A 26,839-nucleotide genomic window follows, 5' to 3' on the forward strand; every position below is an offset into this window, starting at 1 on the left:
AAAGGCAGCCGGTCCTGGAAAGGATTATTCATCTGTCGGCAGCATCATTATATTTGTTAGTCAGCGGGCTGAGTGCTAATACCTTTTGACACGGAACATATGTGGAAGCTGAGAATGCTTGGAGAAGAGGAGGGTGGCAAAGTGCCTCACTGAACAAACACTTGCAAATAAATTTAGAAGGTGATGTAAGTGCATAGCCAGTCTCAAATGTGCCATTCACCTTAATTTCCTCTGTGGGGAGCAGAGCTCTTTCTTTGTTTTACTGTAGAATCATCACTAAGCTGATGGGAGTGGCTACAAAGAAGGTGGCTTCCACTTCCTCCCATAAGCACTGGGAACGCTTAACCAGAGGTAGCCAGGGAGCATGCTGGTTGGAAGCCAAGCCTTTGGACTAAGATAGCATGGATCCAAATGTCAACTCTACCACTTCTTCATATTGTGCATGTTTGGTCTAAGTTACTTAAAGATTTCTGCGATGGAAAAAATTATATGTGCGATAGAGAAAAATACTTTGTAGGTCTATTGAGAGCAATCCCTAGGTGCACAAATGATTAAGCATTAGATGACTAACCAAAGGGATGAAGGGACAAATCCACCCAGAGGCACCTGATTACCAGTCTGCTTCCAAAAGGTCACAGCCTTGAAAACCTTATGGAAAGTTCTACTCTGCACATGTGGAGTTGCCATGAGTCTGCAGGGACTCAACAGCAAGTAAACAATAAGAACAATAGTGCCATTGGGGGCAAAGGGATTAAATGGATTATACTGGTAGAATGCTTGGCGAGTGCAATTTAGCACATATGAGGGGGCTTAACATTTTCATGGAAAAATTCCATTACCTTTTAATTCCAGTTTTTCACAAACTTTTGGAAGCCCCCTCAGATTATGAGTTCAGTCATGTGCTCCCTGCTTATCACCTGGCCTGATTGCCTCAGTCCTTTTTATTTACCACCTCTGAAGTGTATGACTCCAAAACAGGGATGGAACTGTTTCTGGAGAAATTGTTTTGAACAGATTATATGCTCCCAACAACCCAGCTCCCTGGATCCAACAGCGGATCAGGGTAAGGCATACAAATTTTAAGTTTCAATTCCAGGCAGCCTCTTGAATGAGGCAAGATGGAGTATTTCAGCTTGCATGACGGATGCTATTTTCTATGGCATACTCTTTTTCCCTGATCTGCCCAGAGTACACTGAGAATTCAGGGTGAAGGGGACACAGAGCCACACAAGCATGCAAACTCCCACGTCAGCATTAGTCAGTGATCTCTGAAGGTTGAAACCCTACTTTGTACAGGTGCGGGCCACTCAGTGAAGATGCCCGGTGCCAGGGACAGTTTGGTGAGCATTCTGCCAGTATCAGCAGGACTTCTGATGCCTCTACACTCTCAAGCGATAACTTGGGTCTTCCAGATCCAACCAGACCTCCATGCATGGGTACATGCCAAGGCTAGCAAAAACAGGGACAAGGAACACCTAACATTGGACAAGGAAATAATATAAGAATTTGATGTTTATGGTTTAGAAATGAGCTTTGGAGTCAACCTGGAGCTTTAAACCTAGATTCATACTGCTGAGTGACCTCTATGAACCTCAATTTCTTTGTTGGTAAACCGAGGAAAGCCATAGTGTGGCTGTGAGGTTTAAATAAGAGTGCAGGGAAAGGGCTTTGGAAAATGCTCAGCATGGGATCAAACTCATAGCTGTAGTCTCTGTAGAGGGAGGCTGCCATGGTTATTACCAGTCCTCACTACAGTTCCACAATTGTTCTTCAAAGAAGGACAAGCCAGGATAGATAAAACACACGAGTCTCCTCTCCTGAGAGGGAGTCTCAGTTGCTCCGTGAAAGGAGGATAAAGTGTATGTTCAGGACGACTTATGGAACTGCCAAACCCCCTTTCATACAGTTGTTTTTGTCTCTACTTGTTCCATAATCTGGTGGTGGTGTGTGTTTTTTCATTTCCCTCCAATTCTCATCCATAGACTGCTAGTGAAGAGCTTTCCATGAAAGCCAGGCAGCGGTGAGTAGCTGCCAGTCTTCCTCCCACAGGAGAGAGGACAGAGGGACGTCTGTTAGATCTCACTGGTGCAGGGATCAGTGGCTGTCTTCAACATCTAAATCGGGATAAGCGGCTTAATTTTATCTCGTCCTGCACCTATGTGTCTGGCCTTAGGGAGCCACCCGTTCTGTTGGGGAACAAGTGACCAGTAGACGCTGCCCTTTCATATTTTCTTTTGCTCCCAGCTTTGTGAGCTCTGCACCTGGTGCTATCTTCCCTAGTTATTCTGCCAGCCTGGGTGGGTTTGAGGCCTTAGATCAGTGAGAAAACATCTTAAATCCAGAGGCCTGGAAGCAAGAAGCTTCCAGATGAGAAGAAGCAACTGAGATTGGCCTGAGTGGTGGGGAGGGATGCCCCACACCCTGTGAGGGCAGGTTGGGGGTGCCAGTTCTGTCTCCCCATGGTGGTCTCACTTCTTCTCCAGTGTCTGACATTCATCAGAACCCGGTACCACAATCTGGATCATGTATCGGCACTGGGCTTTCAAACTAGTCTGCCTACTCTGGGAAAACAAAACCACTGCTATCGAGTTGTCTCTGACTTAGAAAACTCCAAAGCAAACCCAAAGACACTGCCATTGAGTCAATTCCAACTCAAATAACCCTATAGAACGATGACCATGGTGGTGGTGGTGAATGTGCCGTGGAGTCGGTTCCGATTCATAGCAATCCTGCATAGGGTTTCTGAGGCTGCAAATCTTTACGGGAGCAAAAAGGCTCAGCTTTCTCCCGCGGAATGGCTGGTAGTTTCGAACTGCTGACTTTGAGGGTAGCAGCCTGACTCATAACCACAGGGTTTCCAATACTGTAAATCTTTACAGGAGCAGATAGATAGTCTCATCATTCTCCCTTGAAGAGACTGGTGGGTGTGAACCACCAACCTTTCATTTAGCAGCCTAATACTTAACCCACAGTGCCACCAGAACTCCTTAAACCCAGGAAAGACAGATAAGATACCCTCATGGTAGATAGACACTAGAGAAGGGTGAGGACTGTGGCAAACAGAGAAACATGTTCCTTAGCTAAAGGGGCAACCATACATAGTGACTCTAGTGGATCTAGTGTTGTTTGAATGTTTTTTAGGAGAAAATACAAATGTGTGTAATTCCCCAGTTTTGAAAATGCATGGGCTGAATGACGCATGGATGAGTATTTGTTACTGTTAAGTACTGTGGAGTCAGTTCCGACTCATAGTGACCCTGCACAGGGTTTCCGAGGCTGCAGATCTTTACGGGAGCAGAACACCTCATCTTTCTCCCGCAGAACAGCTGGTAGTTTTGAACTGCTGACCTTGAGGTTAGCAGCCTGACTCATAACCACTATGCTACCAGAGCTCCTTATGGATGCATATGGCAGGTTGCCATATGCTGTTGTGGAGAGGATTCTATCTTTGGGCCATCAGATTGGCACCTCTGACCTATGACCTGGTCTCTTAATGGAGTAGTTTAGTATTTCCCTGCAAGCCTCCTCATCAGATGCCCTCAGAAGGCCCTGAGTAGCTCAGTTTGGGACCCATCATTTGCCACATACTTTTTCTGTTTAAGCAAACAATGAAAAAAGTATGTGTGTGTGAGGAGTCCACTCCTTGATCCTTGGTTGCTTGACTCTGTTGTGTCCTTCAGCTTCTGTTTCTCTGGTCCTTGGCTACAGTGTGACTGACAAAGCACAGGAAATTCTTGGGGGAAATATTGAAAGAGGGCTGACAGATGGGTGGGGTAGATTAAGCATTCATAAAGGAGAAGCTGAACCCCCTGAAGACCTAAATTATCATAACCACTTCCAGCAAAGCTTCTGGAAACATGTGACCTTGAACAAGCCCCAACTGGTAGCCTCAGTTTCTTCACCTGTAACTTGTAAGGTTATTGTGAAAATAATAGGATGTCAGGAGAGTATATAAAAAAGAATTTGGGAGAACATTCAAAAAAATAAAGTATTCTAGCCACGTGAGCTTTTATTCCATGAGAGGCAGGAGGACATCTGTGTAAGCCCTTGGGACTCTGCCCATTATTAGCCAGATTAAACAGACAGCTCTTCTTCCACTTGTCACTGTGGTAACTGCCTGCTTACCAGCATATGGGCATGCAGGGGGTCCACAGGGAAGTGGGCCTGCAGCAAGGGAGATGTGGTATGGGTGATCTAGCACCCGTGGGCAACCCACAGTTGCAGCTGAAGTCCGCTTGGGTGCCAGCATTGAGAGACCCCTGAGACAAGCCAGCTCATTACAGATCTCCTGGGCCGCTCACCCCAAGGGAATGTCTGAGCCAGCCTTGAAAATAAGACATGTTAAAAATTCAACATTTCGTTCCTCCCGCTCGCTCCACTTTCCATCAAGAGTGAGTGAGGTGTGACTTATGCTTGTTTTTAGGGCATAACTACTGGGTTTAGAATCATAAAGAAAATTCTTAGATTTGCTTGATTTGCCCAGCCCCGCTTCTGGAAAACTCTCCTAGATTCATATAACAGCCTCTGTGACAGACCAGAGTTATACCTTTTGATTGATGCTTCAATTTTTTGTGATACTCCTGTGTCTAAAGAGTTAAAAACATAGCGGAATGAGTCCCTCATGGATGGAGAAGCTGAAGCTGGGACATTGATGCCACCATGGAGGATTGTGACCTTTGAAGTTCCATGTTGTTGCTGTTGTTGTTAAGTGCCGTCAAGTCAGTTCCGACCCATAGCGAACCTGTATAGGATTTTGAAGAATTGGCCTGTTAGCTTGAATTTGCCAACCTTGTGGTTCAAACTGACTTTGCAGTCCAGCACATTAACCCTCAGCGCCACACCAAGAGTCCTTGAAGTTGTATATGAGTTGTGTAGATTGCTTTAGGAGTCCTTGGGTCATGCATACAACACACTCAGTCACTAACAAAAGATTGGAAGTTTGAGTCTACCCAGAAGTGCTTCGGAAGAAAGGCCTGGTGATCTGCTGAAAAATCAGCCAATGAAAACCTTATGAAACACAGTTCTGCTCTGACACACACAGAGTCATCATGAGTCAGAAACAACTTGAGGGTAGCTGGTGTCGGGATTTAACGAATTCTTGTGCTAAATACTAGGAATGAAGGGATGAATAAAATAGATGTCATTTGTGTTGCCAGGGAGCTTATAGTCTGATGTAGAAGATGAACTCGACAAGAAAGCAAATACCTTGTAATCCCAAATAAAGACATACGGACTAGAAAGGAAATAAACAGGGAGCTGTGAAGACATTGGGGACTGGTGAGGAGGGGCTACTGTGGTTGAGGGGGTCAGAAGAGGCCTCTCTGGGGAAATGATGCTTGAGCTGAGATGCAAAAGAGGGAGGGAAGTAAGCATTTAGAGGCCCTAGGTATAAACAGACTTGGTGTGTTTGAGTAGCTAACAGGAGGCCAGAGAGGGCTGGTAGGCAGTGAGTGAGGAGTGAGTGGGGTTAGGATGAAATAGGAGGAGGGGGCAGAAGTGAAATAACACAGGGTTCCATGTGTGTGTGTGTGTGTGTCTGTCTGTCTGTCTGTCTGTCAGAGAGAGAGAGAATGTGTGGGGGGTGTTGGGGGGGAAAGAGCGAGGGGCCGTGTGTGAGAGTACGTGAGAGGAAGAGTGATTGTGTGTGGGGAAGAGGGAATGTGTGAGAGAGAAAGGGAGGGAGAAGAACATGCGTGTCTCTCCTATGTAGGAGTGCACTCGCGAACAAACCTACGCACAGATGTGTTTCTTCTGGGGAGATGACATATGAAACCTCCGTGAGATTTCCAATGGGGTCAGTGATCCAAAAGATCTCTAGGGAATTTTCTGAATCAAAATTGAAGCTTTAAAACAATTGTGCCAAATGATTTTTTTTTTTTCCTCTTTGAGATTCCTGAAAGGTCTGAATTCTAAAGCAGAAAGCCAGGCACCCTCTGTGTATGGGGACAAAGGGAAGGCTCCTAGTGAGAGTACAGCACAGTGTCCATGGTGACTGGGTGTAAAGTACTCGTGGCCACAGGGAATACTGCCAGGAGTGACCCTTGTGTAGTCACCGGAGTTAGTGCCTCTCTGCTTCTCTTCTGCCTGCAGCCTCCTCAATGCCAACAAGATCAACTGTCTTCGGGTGAACACGTTTCAGGACCTGCAGAACCTCAACCTGCTCTCCCTGTATGACAACAAGCTGCAGACCATCAGCAAGGGCCTCTTTGCCCCACTACAGTCCATCCAGACGCTGTGAGTATGTCTCCATGCAGGGCCTGGTACAGCTCACCTGGGAGTGCCAGCAGGTGCCCAGGTTGCAAGAAGCCCCGAACCTCCATCACAGAGAATACCAAAATGGGGACAAGACACCATGTGCAAGGAGGCTTTCTAGGGCCTGCAGTGAGTCTGAATCATACAAATTGCAATAAAGGCAGTTTCCAAAGCATCAACTCAGACTCATGGAGACCCAGTGTGTGTCAGAGTAGAAGGTTTTCAGTGGCTGATTTTTCAGAAGTAGATCACCAAGCCTTTCTTTCAAGGCACCTCTAGGTGGACTCAAACCTCTAACCTTTAGGTTAGAAGCTGAGTGCATTAATCATTTGCACTATCCAGAGACCTTGTAAATAACAACAGCTTACCTATACTGTATTTACTCAGTTCAAGATGGTGCCGAGTACTTTCCCTGTAGAAAACTTTTACAGCTTACAACAACTCTATGAATACTATAATTATTATTAATATCTCCAATTTATATGTGTGGAAACCAAAGCACGGAGAGGTTCAGTAACTTACTCAAGATAGCTAGTAAGAGGCAGGGTGTGAATCTAAGCAGAGGAGTTCATGAGCTCTCTTAACCACTATTGCTATTGTATTCTGAGCAGGTGCCATCTCTGTTTATAACCCAGAGCCAACCACCAACACTCCCTGCTCCACCCTACAAACCGAGTCTCTGCTAGGAGCATGCTGAGGGCATTCATTTTCCTTTTGGAGCCCAATGTTTGAATCCCAAACATTGCAGATGTTCATAAATATTTCAGATAAATGGCATCTCAGCCCATGATTTTGATGACTCTAGCCCCAGGCCTTATTATTAGCCTGGGATCTTCCAAAGACCAGCTAAGTTGTCTGGGACTCGCTGCCCTCACAACCAGAAACCAATATGGAGTGAGAACAGCTACTGTACAGATTGAATCCTGACCACGGGCCTGGCACTGTGTTTGGGGCTTTGTAGAGTTGCTCTTACAGAGCTAGGGGGAGCAAGTCCTACGGTGCTATAGTGATGACAATGACAAGAAGGCTACCTACTGTATATGTAGCACCCACCATATGCCAATTGCTACACCAGCTGCTTTCAATGCCTGGTATTATTGAGTTTGGAAGGATAAACTGCAGTTGGCCATAAGTGTAGATCCTAGGCACTCGACTTGCTGTGCCCATCAGAGTTGGTGTGGGGAGAGGGAGAGACAGGCAGTGGTGATCCTTCCCCATGTGCAAGAGCTGGGAGACCAAGTCCACAAGCCAGATGCCGGCCACATCTGTGACTGTCTTTTGTAAACCTCAGGGGTCTCCTCTCTGAGTCACATCTGAAAGCAGCCCCAGCTCTGGCCCAGACCCCCTGGGGGGATGAGGGGAGGGAGCCTTGAATGGGATCACCAGGGCCCAGCGCCAGGCAGGGCAGCAGTAGAGTATGGCACTATGGCGGTCACTTCTGATTAATGGCCCCATCCCTCTCACAGCCACTTAGCCCAAAACCCATTTGTGTGCGACTGCCACTTGAAGTGGTTGGCCGACTACCTCCAGGATAACCCCATCGAGACCAGCGGGGCACGCTGCAGCAGCCCACGACGGCTCGCCAACAAGCGCATCAGCCAGATCAAGAGCAAGAAGTTCCGCTGCTCAGGTAATCAGGTTATGGGGGCCAGGCCCCACTTTCTGACTCCGAATCCAGCAGCCCCAGAGAGGCCAGTAATCCAATCTCAAGGACAGCGAGCACTATAATGGCTCCTGGGGAGCATCTTTGCAAATTAAATTGGGGAAATGCAGTTAGCCCTGCAGAAAACCAATTACCTTATGGATTTAAAATAAAACACACACACACAATAAAAGCAGTGGGATTGGGTGGGGGGGTGGAGAGGCAGTTTCAGGGGAGGTGGAACCCAGGCAGCAGTTTATCTTCAGGGTAAGTTGGAAGCTAGGGAGTGGGGCGGGCAGCCTTTGCACAGAGGCCCTGTAGAGCCTGAGATTTCTTTTTTAGTTTTCAAAGCGTGATCCCTAAGTAGCAGATAGAGAAATAAATAGCCCATCCTAGACTGTGAGTGACATGTAATCTTGGGGCCCTCTCCACTCCCCTATCAGACCAATTTTGGTTCAGCACTTGGTGAGCACACAGTGTACTGTAGATTTCAGAAGTATTTATGCTCTCTTCTCCATTCCACACCAGAAGATTTTAATCATGGAAAAAACAGCAAAAAGTTGTATTTTGAAAGAAAGCAGAGCCCCTGTCTGGTAGTGCCTACTTGATCAAAGTCTCCCTAGAAGCCACCCTCACTCCACCCAGAACGACAAGGCCATTCTTAGCCCATCTTTGCGAGAGAGGGAACTTTCCTTGACCCAATAGAGAGGCAGTTAAAAATTACTATCATTTGTGTGTCTTTCTACTGGGGGAAAAAAAAAATCACCAAATGGGACTGACCTCCCAGTGATGAGAGATTGGTAGGATGAGCTTGGCTGGAACCAGGGCTCTACACCATTCCATCTGGTTCAGTCATGGTTGAGACAAAGCAAAACCAAAACACACCTGAATTTGTAAAACATGGCTCATAACTGCTAGAAACTTAATCTGCCTCTTAGAAACCAAAGGCAATATAACATGTACGTTGCATAGCAACCAAATCTCTAGATTGCTGTTGTTAAATGCCCAGTCAACTTCCGATTCATAACAACCCTGTATAGAGTTTCTGAGGAGCAGCTGGGGGGTGGGGGGGGGGAGGGGTTGAATTGCCAACCTTGTGGTTCACAATCCAGTGCTGATCCTACAGTGCCACCCCAAAAGTCCTAGACTGGTGGTGGTAGTTATGTGTCGTGGAATCGGTTCTGACTCATAGCAACCCCGTACAGGGTTTCCAAAGCTGTAAATCTTTACGGGAGCAGAAAGCCTCATCTTTCTCCCATGGAACAGCTGTTAGTTTCAAACTGCTGGCCTTGTGGTTCGCAGCCTGATTCATAACCACTACGCTACCAGAGCTCCTAGATTAGTAGAGTCAAAAACAACAGTGTCCTTCTCAAAAATGGTGGCTGGTCATGTAACTTTGACTGTGTGTCCTTCTCCACTGGAAACAATCCAATCTCCCTCCTCAGGCTCACTAAAGGGCCCACTCTCCCCATTTTGAATCTCCCATTCCAGGGCTGCAGCCTATAATTTTTTACAATTCCAGTCGTCACTGTGGTGCACCAACATTTTACAAATTCAGATCTGTTCTAATTTCACTGTGTCAGCCATAACTGAACCGGTTTGAAGCTCTGGAATTAGCCCTCACAACCCATGTGTCAGCAAGAATAGTGCTTCTGCCCTGGCCTGAGGGAAGCACATTTTTCCAGGGAGAATGCCAATATGGGAACAGTCACTGCTTCTTGGAAGTTGTTCTTGTCATTTAAATGAAGACATTTGGTCAGGTGTCATCAGTCCACGATGACAAATTTTAGTTGTTGTTTGTTTTAACAGAAGCAAATACTTCAAGAGGGCTTGGAGACACTACAGGGACTTGGTGACAGTATGAGAAGTTGGTATCAATTTGTCTTTCCCCAAATAATGATGGCAGTTACCAGAGCGATTTCTCACCTCTGATAAATGCTATGTTGAGGGCTTCCACCCCCATTTCTAGCATGGCTGTCTCCTTCCAGTAGTCCTGTGAGGTCAGCAGAAAAGATACCCAATCTACAGTAGAGGGAGCCAAAGGCTCATGGTGAAGTGGCACCCAAGGTCACAAGCCAGGAAGTGGTGGAGGCCCAAGATTGGCTTGCTTCTTGAGGCCATGGTGCATCTAGGAGGAAACTAGTATTTGAGAGGGAAATCCATCTACTTGAAGGACCCTGCGTTTCCTCCCCTCTTTGTCCCATCCCACCCACCCCCTGAACTCTTACCTTATGTTCTTTCCTGGACCAGTCAGGAAGGAAAGATCTCTGGGAGACTACCCTTCTCTCAGCCCAAAACTGTCTCCTCAGGCATAACAATCCTTTCCCGAAGGCTTTTGCTCATGACTGCCACCAGCTTTTCCCTCTCTTCTAGCCCTGTCTAGCCAGGGATAATTGAACTAACTCTCGCAAACAGCTGTACCCAAGAAGGAAGCAACAAGAGACAGAGTGGGGCAGAGTACTATCTGCCAACTCTAACCCCGTGGTCTCAATAACTTGGATCTTTTTTTAGACCAAGACTCTGGGTGGCAGTTCAGGGATGGAGCCAGCTCAGGGCCTAAGGACCAGCATCCATAACCAACACTATCTTGGGAATTACTTAGCAATATTTGTAGGCTAGGGTAGGAGGATGGGAACTAGAGGGGGGAGCTACAAAAAGAACTCATAAGAAAATAGGAAAAGTCAAATGTGGGCCAAGGAAACAGTAAAGCTTAGTTCTAACTACCTACCTACCAACTAACTAACTAAATAACTTTGCATTTGAGGGATGCTAGATTCTTTTGGAAGTAGGATAGGAGTGGTTGGAAATGTTTAAAAGAAGCAAACAGAGAAAGGGGCAGGGTTCTTAGACTGACCTTATCAGAGATCTCTTTCTCTCTTTTCTTTAATCAATACAAAAGCAGAAAGATGATTCCTATAAAGGTAGAGAAATTTAGGGCTCTGGTGAGCCTGACATTGTATAGTCTATATGCTTTTATTTTACCTAACTGCAGAAAAGAGGTTGTGGAGTAGAGAAAGCTACTGCTGAGCTACAAACACCTTGACTTGGAGAGACCTTGGACTCAGACTCACCTTGACCTTGTGGGTACAGAAGCCACAGATGTAATGTTCTGTGTTTCCAGGTACCTCCAGATCAAAGAGAGGGCCAAGTGACACAAACTAGATTTGACAGATAATAACTCTGCATTTTAGTTTCCCCTAAAAGCACCCCCATTGTAAAGACAGCTGATTTAATTAGATGCCAATTTGAGAGCTGTTTCTGCAATTCAGAAAGCCCTCCTCAGGGAGGGACGGCCCCTCTCCCAGCTGCCTGGTGTCTGCCTCTCTGTATCAGCTGCATCCGGTGCCCTGGGCGGCACGATTGGGTTAGAGGTGGACACTGCTGGAAGGGGTAATCTACCCATCAGATTAAGCCTGACTGCCTGGGAGCCCGAGCCCATCCCCAGGGAAGCACTTGGCATTTGAAGGATGACGTCTGTTTTCCATCACACTTGCCGTTTTATGTGTGGAGACCAAGTAGGGCAAGAAGTTCTCATACTGAAAGGGGCAGAGGGTGGTGACTCTGATGTCCCAAGATGCCAAACACCAAGATACTTCTCAGGAAATCTGAGAGATCTAGATACCCTTAGTGGTCAACAGGACCAGACAACCCAAGAGTATTATCTAAGGTTGTCATTGGTTACCGTTGTGTCCGTTCCAACCCATGGAGACCTCGTGTGTGCAGAGTAGAACTGCTCCACAGGGTTTTTAAGGCTCTGACCTTGCAGAAGCAGATCTCCAGCCTGTCTTCTTAGGCACCTCTGTGTGGGGTCAAACTACCAATCTAGCAGTTAGTAGTCAAATGCTTTAACTTTGACACCACCAGGGCCTCCTTATCTAAGCATTATTTTCTAGGTAAGAGCTGAAACGCAGGATTTCTGAACTACTGTCAAGATTCCTGATAACCTTGAAGGAGACCAAAGAGAAGGGGAGAGTATAATTTTGAAGGCATGGAAAGCATATATGAGGGATAGACTTTTCCTGCTCTGGTACCGAGTCTTTATTCAAATTTGAGTATGTGATCCCAGCAGCAGAGTGTTCCAGTGTGTCTGGGTTTCATTGTGGAGTGGAGCCCCAGACCACAGTGATAGGCCATCACTGATAATTATCAGAGGGCTTAGCAAGGAGGAGAACCAAGCCCAGAGCTGTGGGCAGGCCCTTCCTAACTGGTCAGTCACTGTAGACACCTGTGTACTCTTAAGATGCTGAGACTATCTTTGTTGACCATCTAGCTTTGAAAACATCTTAGGGAGAAGTAGGCAGCCCTGTCCATTTTGTCAGAGGTCAGGGCAATATCCTAGTCAGCAGACCCTGGCTCCAGCACAGTGCCATATGGGGAAGAAGCACGAAGTCAGCACGTAGATGCAAACTTCCCCTGATCCATTGAGGAGAAAGCTATAAAGAAGTACCCTCACCTAGTCCCCTGATTATTCAAAACAGTTGATTATTATGATTCCCAAACATTAGTGACTCAGTTGGCTTCCTGTTTCATTCTTCCACTGAGTTTTGAAAATAGTAGTCATGGGGGTGGGGAGGTACCAGTCACCTCCTCCGTGACAGGGCACTTACACCATTGTGATTATAGGCCCCTCTGCTTCCCTGTCTTTCTCTTTGACTATGGCCTGTGTATTTTCTTTTGATACCACATCCCTCCTCTACTGTGTTTCATGATCTCGGTTGACCACTGTGTCAGTCAGAGGGCTCCTGGAGAACCCTGAAGTATATGGAGAAGACTCCTGAATTATGGAATGCTAAAGGGGCCTTTATTCTAAAGAAGAGCATCATAGCTTTGCTAGGTTTTTGCAACAGGGGACTGTGGAATGTTTCATTTAAGCCTCTCAGCTGCTGAGATGTGTCCTGGGTTGCAATGAATGCAGACCCTACTCCTACTAAACTTAATGTCAGGACAAATGTTATGATTGACATGGAGTTGTAAGACTCAGTTCAGGCCTGTGATATGACAAGAGGCATCTGATTGTTCTTTAATTGCCTTGGGAGGGATCTATCCTGCCCTGATGCTCCTGAGTTACAGTGTCCAATAATCCCCGCTCCCCTCCTGTTCTACCTCCTCCCTCTTTTGTCTCCCCTGGGGTGTGGGGTACAAAAGCAGTGGGACTCCTGTCTTCAAAGTGTTCCAGTGGAACCCCACTCCTGGTACTAATCACACTCAGTGGGGGCCTGCGCCGGCTTCCGCTTCTCCACGCTGCTTCCTCTGAGCGCTCCTGTCCTCTCTCTGATGCTACTGCCTGACCTTGACTCTGACCAGTCTCCGCGGGGCTTTCCTTTGTGCTTGATCTAACCATGTGGTGGAACGATGGAAACGGAACATGGTTCTGTCAAGCACCGCGGAAAGCCCCGTGCTCTCCTGCAGCATGGCCCGCCGCCGCCGCCACAGCCGCCACCGCTGGACACCTCTTCTCTGCTCTGGAGCACCACAACCCACCACCTACCAGACCCACCTCTCCCAGCCTAGCATCACAAAGGGCAGGGTGGCAGAGGGAGGGAGTCTCGAAGGATTCACAGAGTACCTCCACCTCCAGATATGGGATGAAATGACACAGAAGCATTTGGAGAGATCTAAGGTCACACCGTATACTGGGGGCAAGCTAAGATCTGAATCTACTTTTTCTATCAAAAAAATGGAGTGGCCGGCCCCCAAGTCTAGTCTGGTTCAGCTCAGAAACCACATTTATATTTTCTTCCATTCAATGAGATCAAGTATACCAAGGCATATGTCTCATTGTTTCATGGGGGAATCCCAGCCCTAGGTCATTTTCCCAAGTAGTAGGTAACCCAGAGGGAAATTCCTATTGTTGTAACCTACCCATTCCCTACCTCCTGCTTTTGTCAGAAGCATCTCAAATGAATGCCAGCATGAGAATGGGTAAAACTCAGATAGGTGTGAGACTTTAGAGTTCACCTGGGGCTCCTTCTGAACATGACCTCCACTCCTCATGAATACTTTGACCCTAGCCCCCATATCAGGTGGGCTTCTCCTCACCTTTTTGCTAGTTAGGATGCTGGGTGGGAACTGTGTAGACAAACCTGCTGTCTTTGATAATAAAGAGGGATCTTGGTGTCTCCTGCTTTGCTTGTTTCTTGGTAAATCCTAGACCCGGTGTCATCAGTAGATTGTGTTATTGGTTCCTGCTGTTGAGATCAATGTGCTATCCCTCTTACCTATGAAAGAAGGCCAGGGTGGAGACCACCTGAGAGCTGAGCTGTGGGCTCCCATCACAATGTGTGATTTTCATAGTCTCATCTTTCCCAGACAAGCCCTCAGAGCCACGGACCCAGTCATTGCTGAGTAACGGAGAATCTTGATTACCTCTCTCAATATCTTGTTGTTTATGGTTTTTCTTTGAACCTATATTGAGTGCTCACAATAGGCCAGACACTGAATTGTTTTACATCATTGCTTTGCTTAGTTGTCACAGCAACCCTACCAACATAATACCATTTTACAGGTGAGGGTATTCAGAGGTTAACTAATTTGCCCAGGTCACCTGACTATAGAATGCCTGCTCTTTACTGTCTCCCCAGCGATGGCCACTCCCATTGCCTGGAATTACTTTAATACAATAAGTCAAAATTTCTCTAACAATCCTTTTCAGGCTTACATCTGTTAATAGAAAATAACTTGAGTGAGAGAGAATAAACACCATTTGAATGATCCTCCCACTTCAGCAAGAGCAGACCAAGATCCCATTTGCTACAGAATAAATACTTGTGCCGGGATAAACGCTTTGTTACTCTGAGCAGAGTACACATTCTGAAGTTCTCTGCACTGCCCTCATAATCCCTGGGACCAGACATCCAGGACTGGTTCTTTGCCCATCACTGTCTCCCTGGTCCTGTAACAGCAAGTTTGTAACCAGTCACAGGCCATCAGCATCTCCCTCTGCCTTCTGGCAGATGGCCACACTCATATTAGCCTCTGATGGTGATAGCTTAATAGGATGGCCATCTGCCCAGCTGGTCATCAAACTCCTGGTAAAACAATGCAATCTAGCCCCCTGGTGACTGGTCCCCCAGCCTTCACCCACTAATGGATAACTGTGTGGCTGGCGAGGTTCTCTTGATTCCATTTTTCACTTCTGCCCAGATCACTTTCTTTTAAGCTGATGACCCCCTATAGGCCTCCAAACTCCCCCAAATTCTTTTTATTCTTTCTGTACCTCTCATTCATTCTTTCATCTCATTCATCTTAAGGACATTGGGGGTAGAGGAAGAAAGCACAGGCTACATGTGTTTGTAGATGCTTGCTGTTCACATAACTATTCATTTGTGACTTTTCAATAAACTAGCTGCCCAATACACAGACTGCTAGTGACAGCAGTCATCCTGGGCCTGTGACAGCCACTGGTTGGCCAGCCAAGTCCATCCAAAGAGTAGACGCGTCTGTGCTCCTTACCTGCCTCAGCCCTGATGACCATCCCAGTGGTACATGCATTCCCTGCTGGGGAGTGGCAGTAGGACAGGAATGCATGACAGAGTCACATTGCTGTTGGAAACACATGAATTTCCCCCTCCTTGTCTATTAAAGCTAGTCTGTGGTCACACACCAAATGTTACTGTTCTGAGCTGCCTGTGAACGGGGTAGGAGGGCCACAGGGGCAGGAGCAGGCAAAGTGCCAGATGACAACAACCCTCCAAAAGTCTGTTTCAGCCGGGGTTTAGTTTTATGGTCTTTCTTCAAACCCTCCAAGATCTCTCCTGTCTGAACTCTCCCCAGAAAGGAGAAGTGGCGGTCTATTTCAGTTAGTCCCCTCCTACTAAATATTTCTGGCAGTGACAAATATGCATTGAAATTGAAATTGACTTTTTAAGCTCTGGAAAAGTTAAAAATACTTTGGGGTAGTTATGAGCATTAGGCATAACAAATGGCTCCGAGCAACCCTGGGTAGTTTCAGTAATGAAATATAAAGTGATGGAGGTGGCATTTCAAGCTATGACTGGAAAGCCAACTCTTTCGATTATGTACATACGCTGTTATTAACATTTCTGGCTCCTACTCATATAAAATATCACACTCCGACCCCCTCGTTATTACAAACCAGGACAATAACAAAAACAGCAGGGTGGAAAGTGCTGGAAAGAACAGATTAGCCCATTGAATCTAATTGCAAAATCATTTCATTAAAATGGGTCAGCAGTTCCATTGCTAAGGTCCGCCAGTTGTAATCTAACTCCACTACAGAGAGTAGTCCCTGCTAACTACAGATTGCACTCACCTTGATTAAAATGAAAATGTATTTAATAGGCTGCTATCCCCAGCCTCAGCCTCAGCCTCAGCCTCAGCCTCAGCCCAGCCGGTGGAGTCTTCAGACTGGTCCCTTGTGTCTGTCTGCCTTTAATCAGAAGTTAGTGTTCTTCCCTTTTCAAAGAGTCCCACTATAGACACCTTCTGAAGGAAAAATACATGCTTGTGTAGGAAATGCCCCTTCACACCATCACTGTGTGGAACCATGGGCAGAAAACAAGAGCGGGCAGTCATCTAGCAGGGTTTGCACAGTGAAATTCTCCCAGGTCTCAGCAAGTTCATATGTCTGGGGGAAGATAGTCCAAGTGAGAATTATTCAATGGGATGAACACTGGCAAGCCAAGGGCAAAACACTTGCGTAACACGTTGGACCAGAAGGCCAATAACTGCACATGTCCCAACAGCTGTGGGGACATGTGCACAGATTTTGCTCATGCAAACCTAGAAGAAGGGGTTGAGAGAAAGGAAATGGCAGAGAAGAAAAGGAGGACAGGACCAGGTCTGTGACTCCCATTTTAGGTAGGAAGTGTCACTACAACATTAGAGGCCACCAGTGTCACTCCTGATCAGAAATTATGTGAAGAGCAAGAAAGCAAGAGTGTGGGAGACATGTGCCGCTTGCCTTACTAGCCCACTGCAGAAAACTGCCAATCAGTCCACGAACATTGATGTTATGGTCATTTCTGGAGGAACTAGGATAAAGGCCTCTCTTGTACAAAGTACATCTGTGGTAAAGCATAGTGTTATTCAACTGGACTTTGGCAGTACAATGCCTAGGTTCATCCTTCTGCCACATACTGAATGTCCGGCATGCCACAGTCTCCTCATCTCTACAATGGAGCCATGACACCCTCAGAGTGTTGCAAAGATTAAATGGAATCATCCATTTGAAGTGTGAAGACTAGCGCCTGGCTCATCAGACATACTCAGTAAATGTCAGATAGAATCACTAGCTGGGAAGCACAATGGCTCTATAGGATAAGCACTAAACTTTGAAATACAAGATCAGTGGTTTGAGCCCACCAGCTGCTCTATGGAAGAATGATAAGGCTTTCTGCTTCCACAAGGATTTAAAGCTTCAGAAACTCTATGGGTCAGAACCAACTAGACAGCACTTAACATCTGTAGCTGTTGTTGTTGTAAAGTGCTGTTGAGTTGGTTCTGACCTATAGCGACCCTGTATAGGGATTCCAAGGAGCAGCTGGTGAGCTTGAACCACCAACCTTGCAGTTCAAACGACTTTGCAGTCTGACGCATTAGCCCACAACGCCACACCAGGACTCCTCATCTGTAGCTACTCAGATGCAAAAAATGACATGTGTTCATGGTTTTTCACATGCCCAGTGATCTGCTACATTCTAGGAAAGGACAGTAGTAAAGTCACAGTATTTGAAAAACTGTTGATCCCTTCCCAAAATTCTCCACAGCTAACATCTTACTTTAACAACCCCTGTGAAATAGGGCCAATTATTTTATTCCTATTTTACCTTTGGGAAAACCGAAGCAAAGTCTCAACGACTGAACAAACCTATGACCGCTAATATTAGCTGGCTGGCTGACTGAATGGCTGTGTGCTGTGGAGTCGGTTCCGACTCATAGCGACCCTGTACAGGGTTTGCATAGGGTTTCTGAGACTGTAAATCTTTACGGGAGCAGAACGCCTCATCTTTCTCCCATGAAACAACTGGTAGTTTCGAACTGCTGACCTTGCAGTTTGCAGCCTGATTCATAACCACTACGCTACCAGAGCTCCTTGCTAATATTAGCTAAACTCTGTGAATACTAGAGCCCCATGTTGGTCTAATGCAAATAAGATGACCAAGGTAGTACCTGGATTAGTTAGGCTAATAGATTATTTTCACATTCTCTGAAACGCTTCCGAAATATTCACATACAGGACAATATTTGTACAAATTACACCTATTTGTTCATTAGGCCAATGTAGACTAAGCTCGTTTGTGCCTGTTGATAAGAAACACATGTTGGTTCCGACTCATAGTGACCCTGTATAGGGTTTCTGAGGAGTGGCTGATGGGTTTGAACTGCTACCCTTGCAGTTAGCAATCCAGTGCTGCCCAGTGCTTATCCTGCAACCCGTTTTGCTCCTAGAATTGTGCTAATGAAACATTGAAGGTGGATGAATGAACAAAACTGACTCTCACCAGCCAGCTCAGCTCTAATAGGAGAGGCAGACTTGCCACAATTACCCTGTAGTGGATTACCAGGTGCCAGGGGAGTGTTTCTGATCATTAAAGCAGCTCCCTAGGGCCTCTCTGTCAGACATGCCGTCGATCCTTGAGAGAAACTCAATTTCAAAAAAATGAATCTTTAACTCCAGCTTTTAGCCCATTGGAACTGGCCTTTTGGTATAGTTCAACAGAATTTACTCTCTCAGACAGAGGTCACATTTGACCTTGATACGAGTTTTACTTGTCTTCACAGTGTTCCAATCTGTATCCATTGCCAATATTTTGTAAATATTTGGCTTCTCTGGCAAAGCAAAAAGGAGTGTCAGGCCTCTTTGGACCAAATTTTCAAGCATGAGGGCTCTGGGCTGCAGTTCTCCCACCTCTGACCCCTCACTGTGGGCTTCCCAATGTAGAGTCCAGGTGTCACTGCATGCTTAGCCCCTATCACAGGTTAGGGCACTGTAGACAACTGAAGTTATGACCCTTCTTGTCCCACGTGCCCACCCCTGGCATAGCCTCATCAAATTCCCTGAAATCTCTTCATTTGTATTTTCAGGAACATTTAGAGTGCCCATGGAGTTGGTGAACCAGCCAGTAGTTGTTGAGTTGACTCTGACTGGGGACAACCCTGTGTGTGTCAGAGTAGAAATGTTGTGCTTTTTCTCAATGGGTAATTTTTCAGAATTAGATTACCAGATCTTTCTTCAGAGGAACCTCTGGTTATGGTTGGTTATGCTTAAGTGCCACTGAATCGGTTCCAACTCATAGCGACCTTGTACAGGGTTTCCAAGGAGCAGCTGGTGGATTTGAACCAACTGACCTTGCCGTTCAAACTGACCTTGCAGTCCAGTGCATTATTCTGCATCACCACACCAAGACTCCAGAGGAACCTCTGTTCTTGTTATTAAGTACCGTCTAGTTGGTTCCAAGCTATAGTGACCTGTTTAGGCTTTCCAAGGAGCGGCTGGTGAACTTGAACCTCCGACTCTGTGATTCAAACTGACTTTGCAGTCCAGGGCATTAACTCACAGCACCACACTAGGACTCCAGCAGAACCTCTAGCTAGACTCCAATCACCAACCTTCCAGTTGACAGCCAAGCATATTAACCATTTGCAGCATCCAGGGATACACCAAATATTTCAGAGTGCCAAAGAGCACTTCTCCAAAGAAATCTTCCATAATTTCCATCAACTTCTCAGAAAGGCATGTGATCCACAAAAGCTTAAGACCTCACAGATCCTCAGCACTGTCTCCACAGGGGCTGAAAGTGATGAATGACAAAGGCCAAATGAAAAGTGGGCAGTCTGTACGTTTCATATGAGTACCTCACACACACACCATTCTTCCCCATAACCTCAGTGTCCACACCTGTGGCGCTGACACCCCTCTTTGGCCTCTCCCAGGCTCCGAGGATTACCGCAGCAGGTTCAGCAGCGAGTGCTTCATGGACCTTGTGTGCCCGGAGAAGTGCCGCTGTGAGGGTACCATCGTGGACTGCGCCAATCAAAAGCTGCCCCGCATCCCAAGCCACCTCCCTGAATATGTCACCGATCTGTAAGTCTCTCTCAGTAGGGAACGTCTACTCCTCACCCCCCACACACCCAGTTACCCTGCACAGGATCTCAGATGGTGTCCACTCTCCATGGCTGTCCTCTAGTCATCCTGAGGACAGATCCTCCAAGTATCCCCTATGCACAGCTCGCACTAGGCATATTGTTAAGTCCCTCTTTGAACAATGAACTAAGCAGATAGTCTTTGCCTGCCTTTTGAAGCTTATAGTATACCCAGAAAGGTGGGTATTCAGTAAGTAACTATAATCAATCAAGGAGATAACTAGAACCCTTCATTCTCTCTCAGCCTCTGATCAATTGGCTGGGCTACTAAAGGCTTGTGTTGGTTTATCCAAAAGAGGAACAGCACAGGTGTGGGAACTTGACTGTTAGAGTTAGTCTTCCTGAGATTAGGCAAATGGCTTCTCAGATCTGGGTCTCACAATAGTTCTTAGCTGTAAAACAGGAATGACCATACATACCTCCTGACATGCCCAGTGTTCTTCTTGAATCCTGCTCCAGAGTAAGCCCTGGGCAAATGATGATTTTCTTCATTGTTATCATTGCTTCTCTTTGACTCCATAAATCATGGGAGGCAGCCCTAGTGCACTCTCTGAGCTGATATCAATATGGGTGTGGAGAGCCTAGACAACCCCTGGCAGATGGAAGTGGGCAGGAAGGTGCTTAGGGGCTTGGAAGATTGGGAGAGTCTGGGGAAACTTTCTTGGGAGTTTTAAGCTGCCTTTGGTAACCCCCCTACACATACCACAGAAAGGCAGATCACTGGCATTTGATTGGCTGCTGGAAACAAACCGTGCCTGTATTGAGTGTTCAAGGGGGAGGAGCCTGGTTTTCTCTGGGCCTTTCCTCCCCTTCCCACAAGCCACCGCTCTCTGCTGGGCCACCTCAGGCTGACAGGCAAACACTGATGGTTTCTATGGCTTCGTTGGCCTTCACGGATGTGATGTCCAGGCAGCCGTGGTGGGAGGCAGAGGAGAGGCAACCTGTGGGGGTACCAGGGTAGGATGGCTAGTGTAGGGGCCTGATCCACAGCTAACCCATCACCTCGTCTGCTTGCTTCCTGTATAGACGACTGAACGACAATGAGATATCTGTCCTAGAGGCCACTGGAATCTTCAAGAAGTTGCCCAACCTGCGGAAAATGTAAGTCAGCCTTAGGAAGTTGGCAGCAGCCTCCCCTTCCCAGCCAGGGTTGGCACTGCAGACAAACAGGGCATTTCAGCCCCCACCCCTCGTCCCTTGTCCCTCTCAACCTCCTCCTGACCCCTGTTGTGATGACATATTAGGAAGTAGGGCATTTCAACAAACATCCCTAGTTTTTAACTGTCAGGTAATGTTGTTAAGTGCCTTTGAGTTGGGCCCAACTCATAGCTACTCTATATAGTATTTCTCCTGTAGAGTGGCTGGTAGGCACAAACTGCTGACCTTGTGCTTAGCAGTCCAGTATTTACCCTATGATGGTGGTGGTAGTGTGCCGTGGAGTCCGTTCTGACCCATAGCGACCCTGTACAGGGTTTCCAAGGCTGTAAATCTTTACGGGAGCAGAAAGCTTCATCTTTCTCCCCCGGAATGACTCATAGTTTCGAACTGCGGACCTTGAGGTTAGCAGCCCAACTTGTAACCACTACGCTACCAGAGCTCCCACCACTATGCAGAGAGTATGTTCCCCACCACGCCCTACCCTTGTCCTTCTGTACATCCCTCTCTTGCCCCCTCATCTAACATCTACCCTGAGAGCTGGTGGGAGGAAACCAGGTGAGGTGTCTGGGGTGCATCTTAAGTAGTAAATGGCAACAGTGACAGGTCTGATTTTTGAGGACTCCAAAGTCACTGCATCAGGTGGTAGATCAGAGGGAAAAGCCAGCTGCCCGCCATGCTGGGTTTCATTCTAGGAGTCTCGGGATCTGGCCAGAGCCTGCGCAAAAAGCCCACATGTTTATACATTGGTTTCTCCACCCCCAGGGCTGCCCATGCCATAACCTCTCACTCCTTAGGAGTGGAGACAAGTCACTCAGATGACACGAGTCATATTGCTGTTGTGCTGCTGGAGCTCTTAGCAAGGGTCAGGTGGAGTGCCCCCTGCTTCATGTGCATGCTCTCACCGAGTCCTCACACCCAGGCTCACATTGGGTTAATGTCCGTCTTTGTGCAGAGGAGGAAACTGAGGCTCAGAGAGGTTCCCTGACTTCTCTAAGACCACACAGCCCATAAGTGTCAGAGCTACATTCAGCCCTGTTAGATACCAAAGCCTGAGGCTATCATCATACCGGTGTGAGGCTGGGCTTGGCCCTCCCACCCTTCCTTGTCCACTTGCCCCAGCAGAGGTCCTGACTCATTACCATCTACTTCCCAAGAGTACCCACTTTTAAAAATCAGACATTTTTACATAGACATTACATATACCAAATATGGGATTCTCTAGCATCTTTTGAAAAATCGAAAGATTGGCAAAACTGAGCCCACAGTCCCAAATGTTTCCAGTTGAGCTGAGCTGAGGGACCACCGACTCCTGCGATGGAACATGTGCTTTTCTGATCACTACCACCCTGGGGCTTGCTGCTTTCATTAAGTCACCTGCTTGAACCCTGCAGATCCTTGAGTTGCAACCACAGATGAAGTAACCTTTCCACCACAGCAAGAGGGAGAGTTCCATAGGAGGCAGATACTTACTCAATCAGGAGCCAGTATACTTGGTTCCCAGAAAAAGAGGTCCTGTCTGATCCCTTAGTGCTCCCTCTATTCCATTTCCACCAGGGGCTGGGTTTTAGACAAGATTATAGCTCTTCACTGTTGTCAAGCAGAGATTGTGGCCTGCCCTTACAAACCTGAAGAGACATGAGCCTAGAGGACACCATGGTTGCCGCAGACGGCTCAGGCTTTCCAGAGGCAGTCAGATAAATGGCCCAGCCTTAGGAGGCCTCTGCGTCTCTTAGGAAAAATGAGACTGAGTCTTAAAAGAACATCTGCAGTTTGCAGAAGCTGTGGGATTAAGCACTGGATTTGTCTTGCCGCAGACCCCTGGGAATGAAACCTGGGCCTGAGATGGACATTCCAAGACTTGGTCCTCTCTGGTGTAAGACCCACCATCCTCCTCAGATTAAAAGACATGATTAAACACAGTTCTTCTCTAGCTTAGTCTTCAGAGATGAAGATGAAGGGATGTCTCCAGGTGGCCCCAGCAGCATTACACCTCTGGGTATTCTGAGATGCTGATGATGTTCTGAGAATACAATTGAGCTCTTACAAAACTCCCATAACATCATTATGCTTCTGGAGTGCTTACCCCAAACTGAGCTTGCTAGGTTCCAGTCCTTGCCACTTATCATTTTGAACAGTGCTTTGATCAACAACCAGGTCTTCTGGAACATTCTCTCCCCACCCCACCTCTCTTTTTTTTTTTAAACTTTTCCTCTGTTTTCTATTCTCCCAGGCAGAGGAAATCCAATTCAAAAACAGTGTAGTGATGTGCTGTTAATTTTGCTCATTTAAAGAAGCAGATGTCAGGAAATGGGAGCCCTCGCACATCATGGCTGTTCTAACTCATCTTCATTGCTTATCCTATGCACTCCAATCCCCTAGGAAGCCCGGCTCTCTGCACCAAAATCTTTCTCCTCTGGCATTTGGGTGACTTATAGCTTCTGAGAGTCTTTATCTCTCCCTCTCATGACTAATTTGGAAGTAATTTGCAGTCTCCCCAGTGCATTACCTTCATCCCTAGGTTTTTTTCCTAGGCCAGGGCTACCAGATTTATAAGAAACCAGCTGAATTGAAGGCAATCCAGGCAAGGAACAGAAATCCAGCTGAGGAGCCCCCTAACTCAGACCTGGAGGGGGACTCAGAGGAGTATTTTCTCATGTGTTCTTGTCAGGAAGGGATGGGAGGAGGAGGACAGCAGGGTCATGATGAGAAACACAGATGGTAGAGACGATTTGAGAGAGAGAACAGAGGCACGAGCGGTGCCCTCCACATCATCCCCAGGTGCACTTAGGAAGAGGGAAAGTGGCCTCAGTGAGCCCAGGGGTCCCAGGCCTATCACTTGTTCAAGGTCAGTCGCTAGAGGAAGCTTCTCCCCCTTGAGAAAGGACATGATGCAGCACTGATGTTTCCCTCAGATACACTATGACCTGGAGCACCACCCTCTCCTCTAAACCTCAGGGTGTACTGCAATGAAGTGGACAGCTAGTCTATCTCTGGAGTCTGGTAGCATAGACAGTTACTATGCTTGACTGCTAACTGAAAGATTACAGGTTGGAGCCCACTTATAATTGCCTCAGCCATTGAAAATCGTATGCTGCACAATTCTTCTCTTGACACACATGGGGTCACCATGAGACTGAGTCAACTAGATGGCAACTTGTTTGGGCCTGGTGCCACTTTAGTGAGCCCACACATTCTAACAGGCTCAGGGGCACTGTAAAAATTACAGACTTCATCCTCATCCAGAAGATGGGTTCCCCAGAAAAACTATGATAACCTGTCTGTTCAAGAGGCTCAGTTCCTTCCTTTGCTTGTATATACACCATCACTTCCGGCTCCAGGCAGCAAGCCTTAGATGCCTTTGGTGGTTGTTGTTAAGGACCGTTGATTGGTTCTGACTCATTGCCTGTATAGGGTTTTTGAGAAGTGGCTGATGGGTTTGAACTGCCAGCCTTGCCATTAGCAGTCCAGTGCTTATCCTAAAGCACCACACCAGGGGAAATCTAGTTCACAAACATTGCAGTGACGCGGTGTTGCTTCTGCTCATTTAAAGAAGCAGATATCAGCAAACAGAGACCTTCCAGTCATAGCTGCTCAAACTCATCTTCATTGCCCTCCCTCTGCACTCCAATCCCTGAAAAACCCAACTCTGTAGCAAAAGCCTTCTCCTCTGCTCTCCTTGGCCCCTTCACCTGCCACATTGAACCAGGAACTCACAGCGCTAATGGTTCCCCCAGGGTCTGCTTGTTCTTCTGATCTCTTGTGAAGCCTATGGTGTGGGGTCAGCCCTGGACATTGGTGAGAAGGACTATCTCAAAGTTCAGGGTGCACCAAGGGCTTGATGAGAAGGAGCCCGCCTTCACAGACACACTGTCCCAAGCCTCGAATTCTGCAATATTGTAAGGGGGTTGTATCTACATCACCCCTGGAGCTGGTAGATGGCTGTTGTTAAGTGCCGTGGAGTCAGTTCAGACTCATAGCAATCCTATACTGAATTTCTAAGGAGCAACTGGTGGGTTTGAACCACCAACCTTGTGGTTAGCAATCTAGTGCTCATCCTACAGCGCCACACCAGGAATCTTACTTGCAAAGGAGATTGTCCAGTATAGCACTTTTTTTTTCCTTTTTATTGTTAGTTTTCCTTTCTACAATTCATACATGTCTTGTTCTGTAATGTTAGCTGCAATTCTCTCAGTGTAAGAACACCTTCTTTCTTCTTGCATCAACCATCAACACTCATGGAAGCAGCAGTCAGGAAATCAAACGACGTATTGCATTAGGCAAATTTGCTCTATAAGACCTTTTGAAAGTATTGAAGAGCACAGATGTCAGCTTGAGAACTAACGTGTGCCTGACCCAAGCTACAGTATTTTCCATTACCTCATATGCATGCGAAAGCTGGACAGTGAATAAGGAAGACCGTAGAAGAATTGATGCATTTGAGTTATGGTGTTGGAGGAGAATAGTGAAAGTACCATGGACTGCCAAAAGAACCAACAGATCTGTGTTGGGCAAAGTGCAGCCAAAGTGCTCCTTGGAGGCCAGGATGGCCAAACTTCGTTTCTCATACTTGGGACATATTGTCAGGAGGGACCAGTCACTGGAAAAGGATATCATGTTTGCTGAAGTGGAGGGTAAGAGAAAAAGAGGAAGGCCCCCAGTGAGATAGAATGGCAAAGTGGCAGCATCAGTGGGCTTAAGCATGACAACAAAGTGAGTTTCACCCAGGATCAGGTAGTGTTTCGTTCTGTTGTACATAGGGTCACTATGAGTCGGTACCAACTCGATGGCACCTAACAAAAACAACAACACGCTTCCTGCTGGCTCAAGGGGTTCCCCCGTTTTCACTCATCCTTCTTTCCTATCCCTTCCTAAGCTATGTTTTGGAGCAAATGCTGCTCTTTTCGTGTCGTATGGCTGATAACTGAAGTGTACGTCCCTTACGAGCTACATTATTCACTGTATAGGCCTGTCTGTTGTTTGGCTACAGGGTGAACCCCAGGGGTGGGTTTGCTTCCAGATTTGAATGGTATCTAAGGAGGACAGTCTTTACCAGATCCTGCCTATATGAAATATCTATAATCAGCAAATGCAAAGAGACAGAAATTAGACTAGTGGTTAGCATATGCTGGAGGGAGGAGAGAATAAGATCATGTCACTTAATAGGTAGAGAGTTTCCATTTGGGTTAATAGAAAACTTTGCAAAACAAATCATTATGGCTGTATAGCATTGTGACTGTGATTAATGCCATCGGATTATGTACTTGAAAATGGTTGAAATGGAAATTTCTATGTTGTGTGTATTTTATGACAATAAAAAATTCAATCAAAAAGGGACTAGCTATGTGACAGGCATTGTTTCGAGGATTTGATGAGTTTATGTTGGCCAAATTCCTCGCGTGGTACCTAATACATGTAAGCGCTCAGTAGGGAATAACTACAAAGTGTCCTTTATATCAGATTCTCAGCAGGTGAGAGACCTGGAAGGTCCACAGATGCCCCTCTCTGGGCATAGCAATAGCCAGGAATATTTTTCTCCCACCCACCTCTTGAGAAGCACTGCTTGATGAGAATATTTGTGGAAGAGGGAAAATCCCTTTGAGAATCACTATTTTAAATTTGTTGTTGTTATTAAGTGCTGTTGAGTTGATTCTGACCCATAGCAACCCTGTATAATGCTTCTAA

At 46.7% G+C, this 26,839-nt stretch overlaps 1 protein-coding gene across 1 annotated transcript in view; it reads left to right on the top strand.

Annotated features, from left to right (window-relative positions):
• SLIT3 (slit homolog 3 (Drosophila)) overlaps nt 1-26,839 on the top strand; it is a 939,392-nt gene that overhangs the window by 796,271 nt on the left and 116,282 nt on the right. Inside the window, exons 13-16 of the mRNA XM_006864834.1 lie at nt 6,091-6,234; nt 7,719-7,882; nt 19,790-19,940; nt 21,026-21,100. Of these exons, the coding sequence (XP_006864896.1) occupies nt 6,091-6,234; nt 7,719-7,882; nt 19,790-19,940; nt 21,026-21,100 (534 nt within the window). The remainder of the gene's footprint in view (nt 1-6,090; nt 6,235-7,718; nt 7,883-19,789; nt 19,941-21,025; nt 21,101-26,839) is intronic.

This window comes from Chrysochloris asiatica, unplaced genomic scaffold, assembly GCF_000296735.1.
Source record: "Chrysochloris asiatica unplaced genomic scaffold, ChrAsi1.0 scaffold00071, whole genome shotgun sequence".
In the NCBI taxonomy this organism is placed as follows: Eukaryota; Metazoa; Chordata; class Mammalia; order Afrosoricida; family Chrysochloridae; genus Chrysochloris; species Chrysochloris asiatica.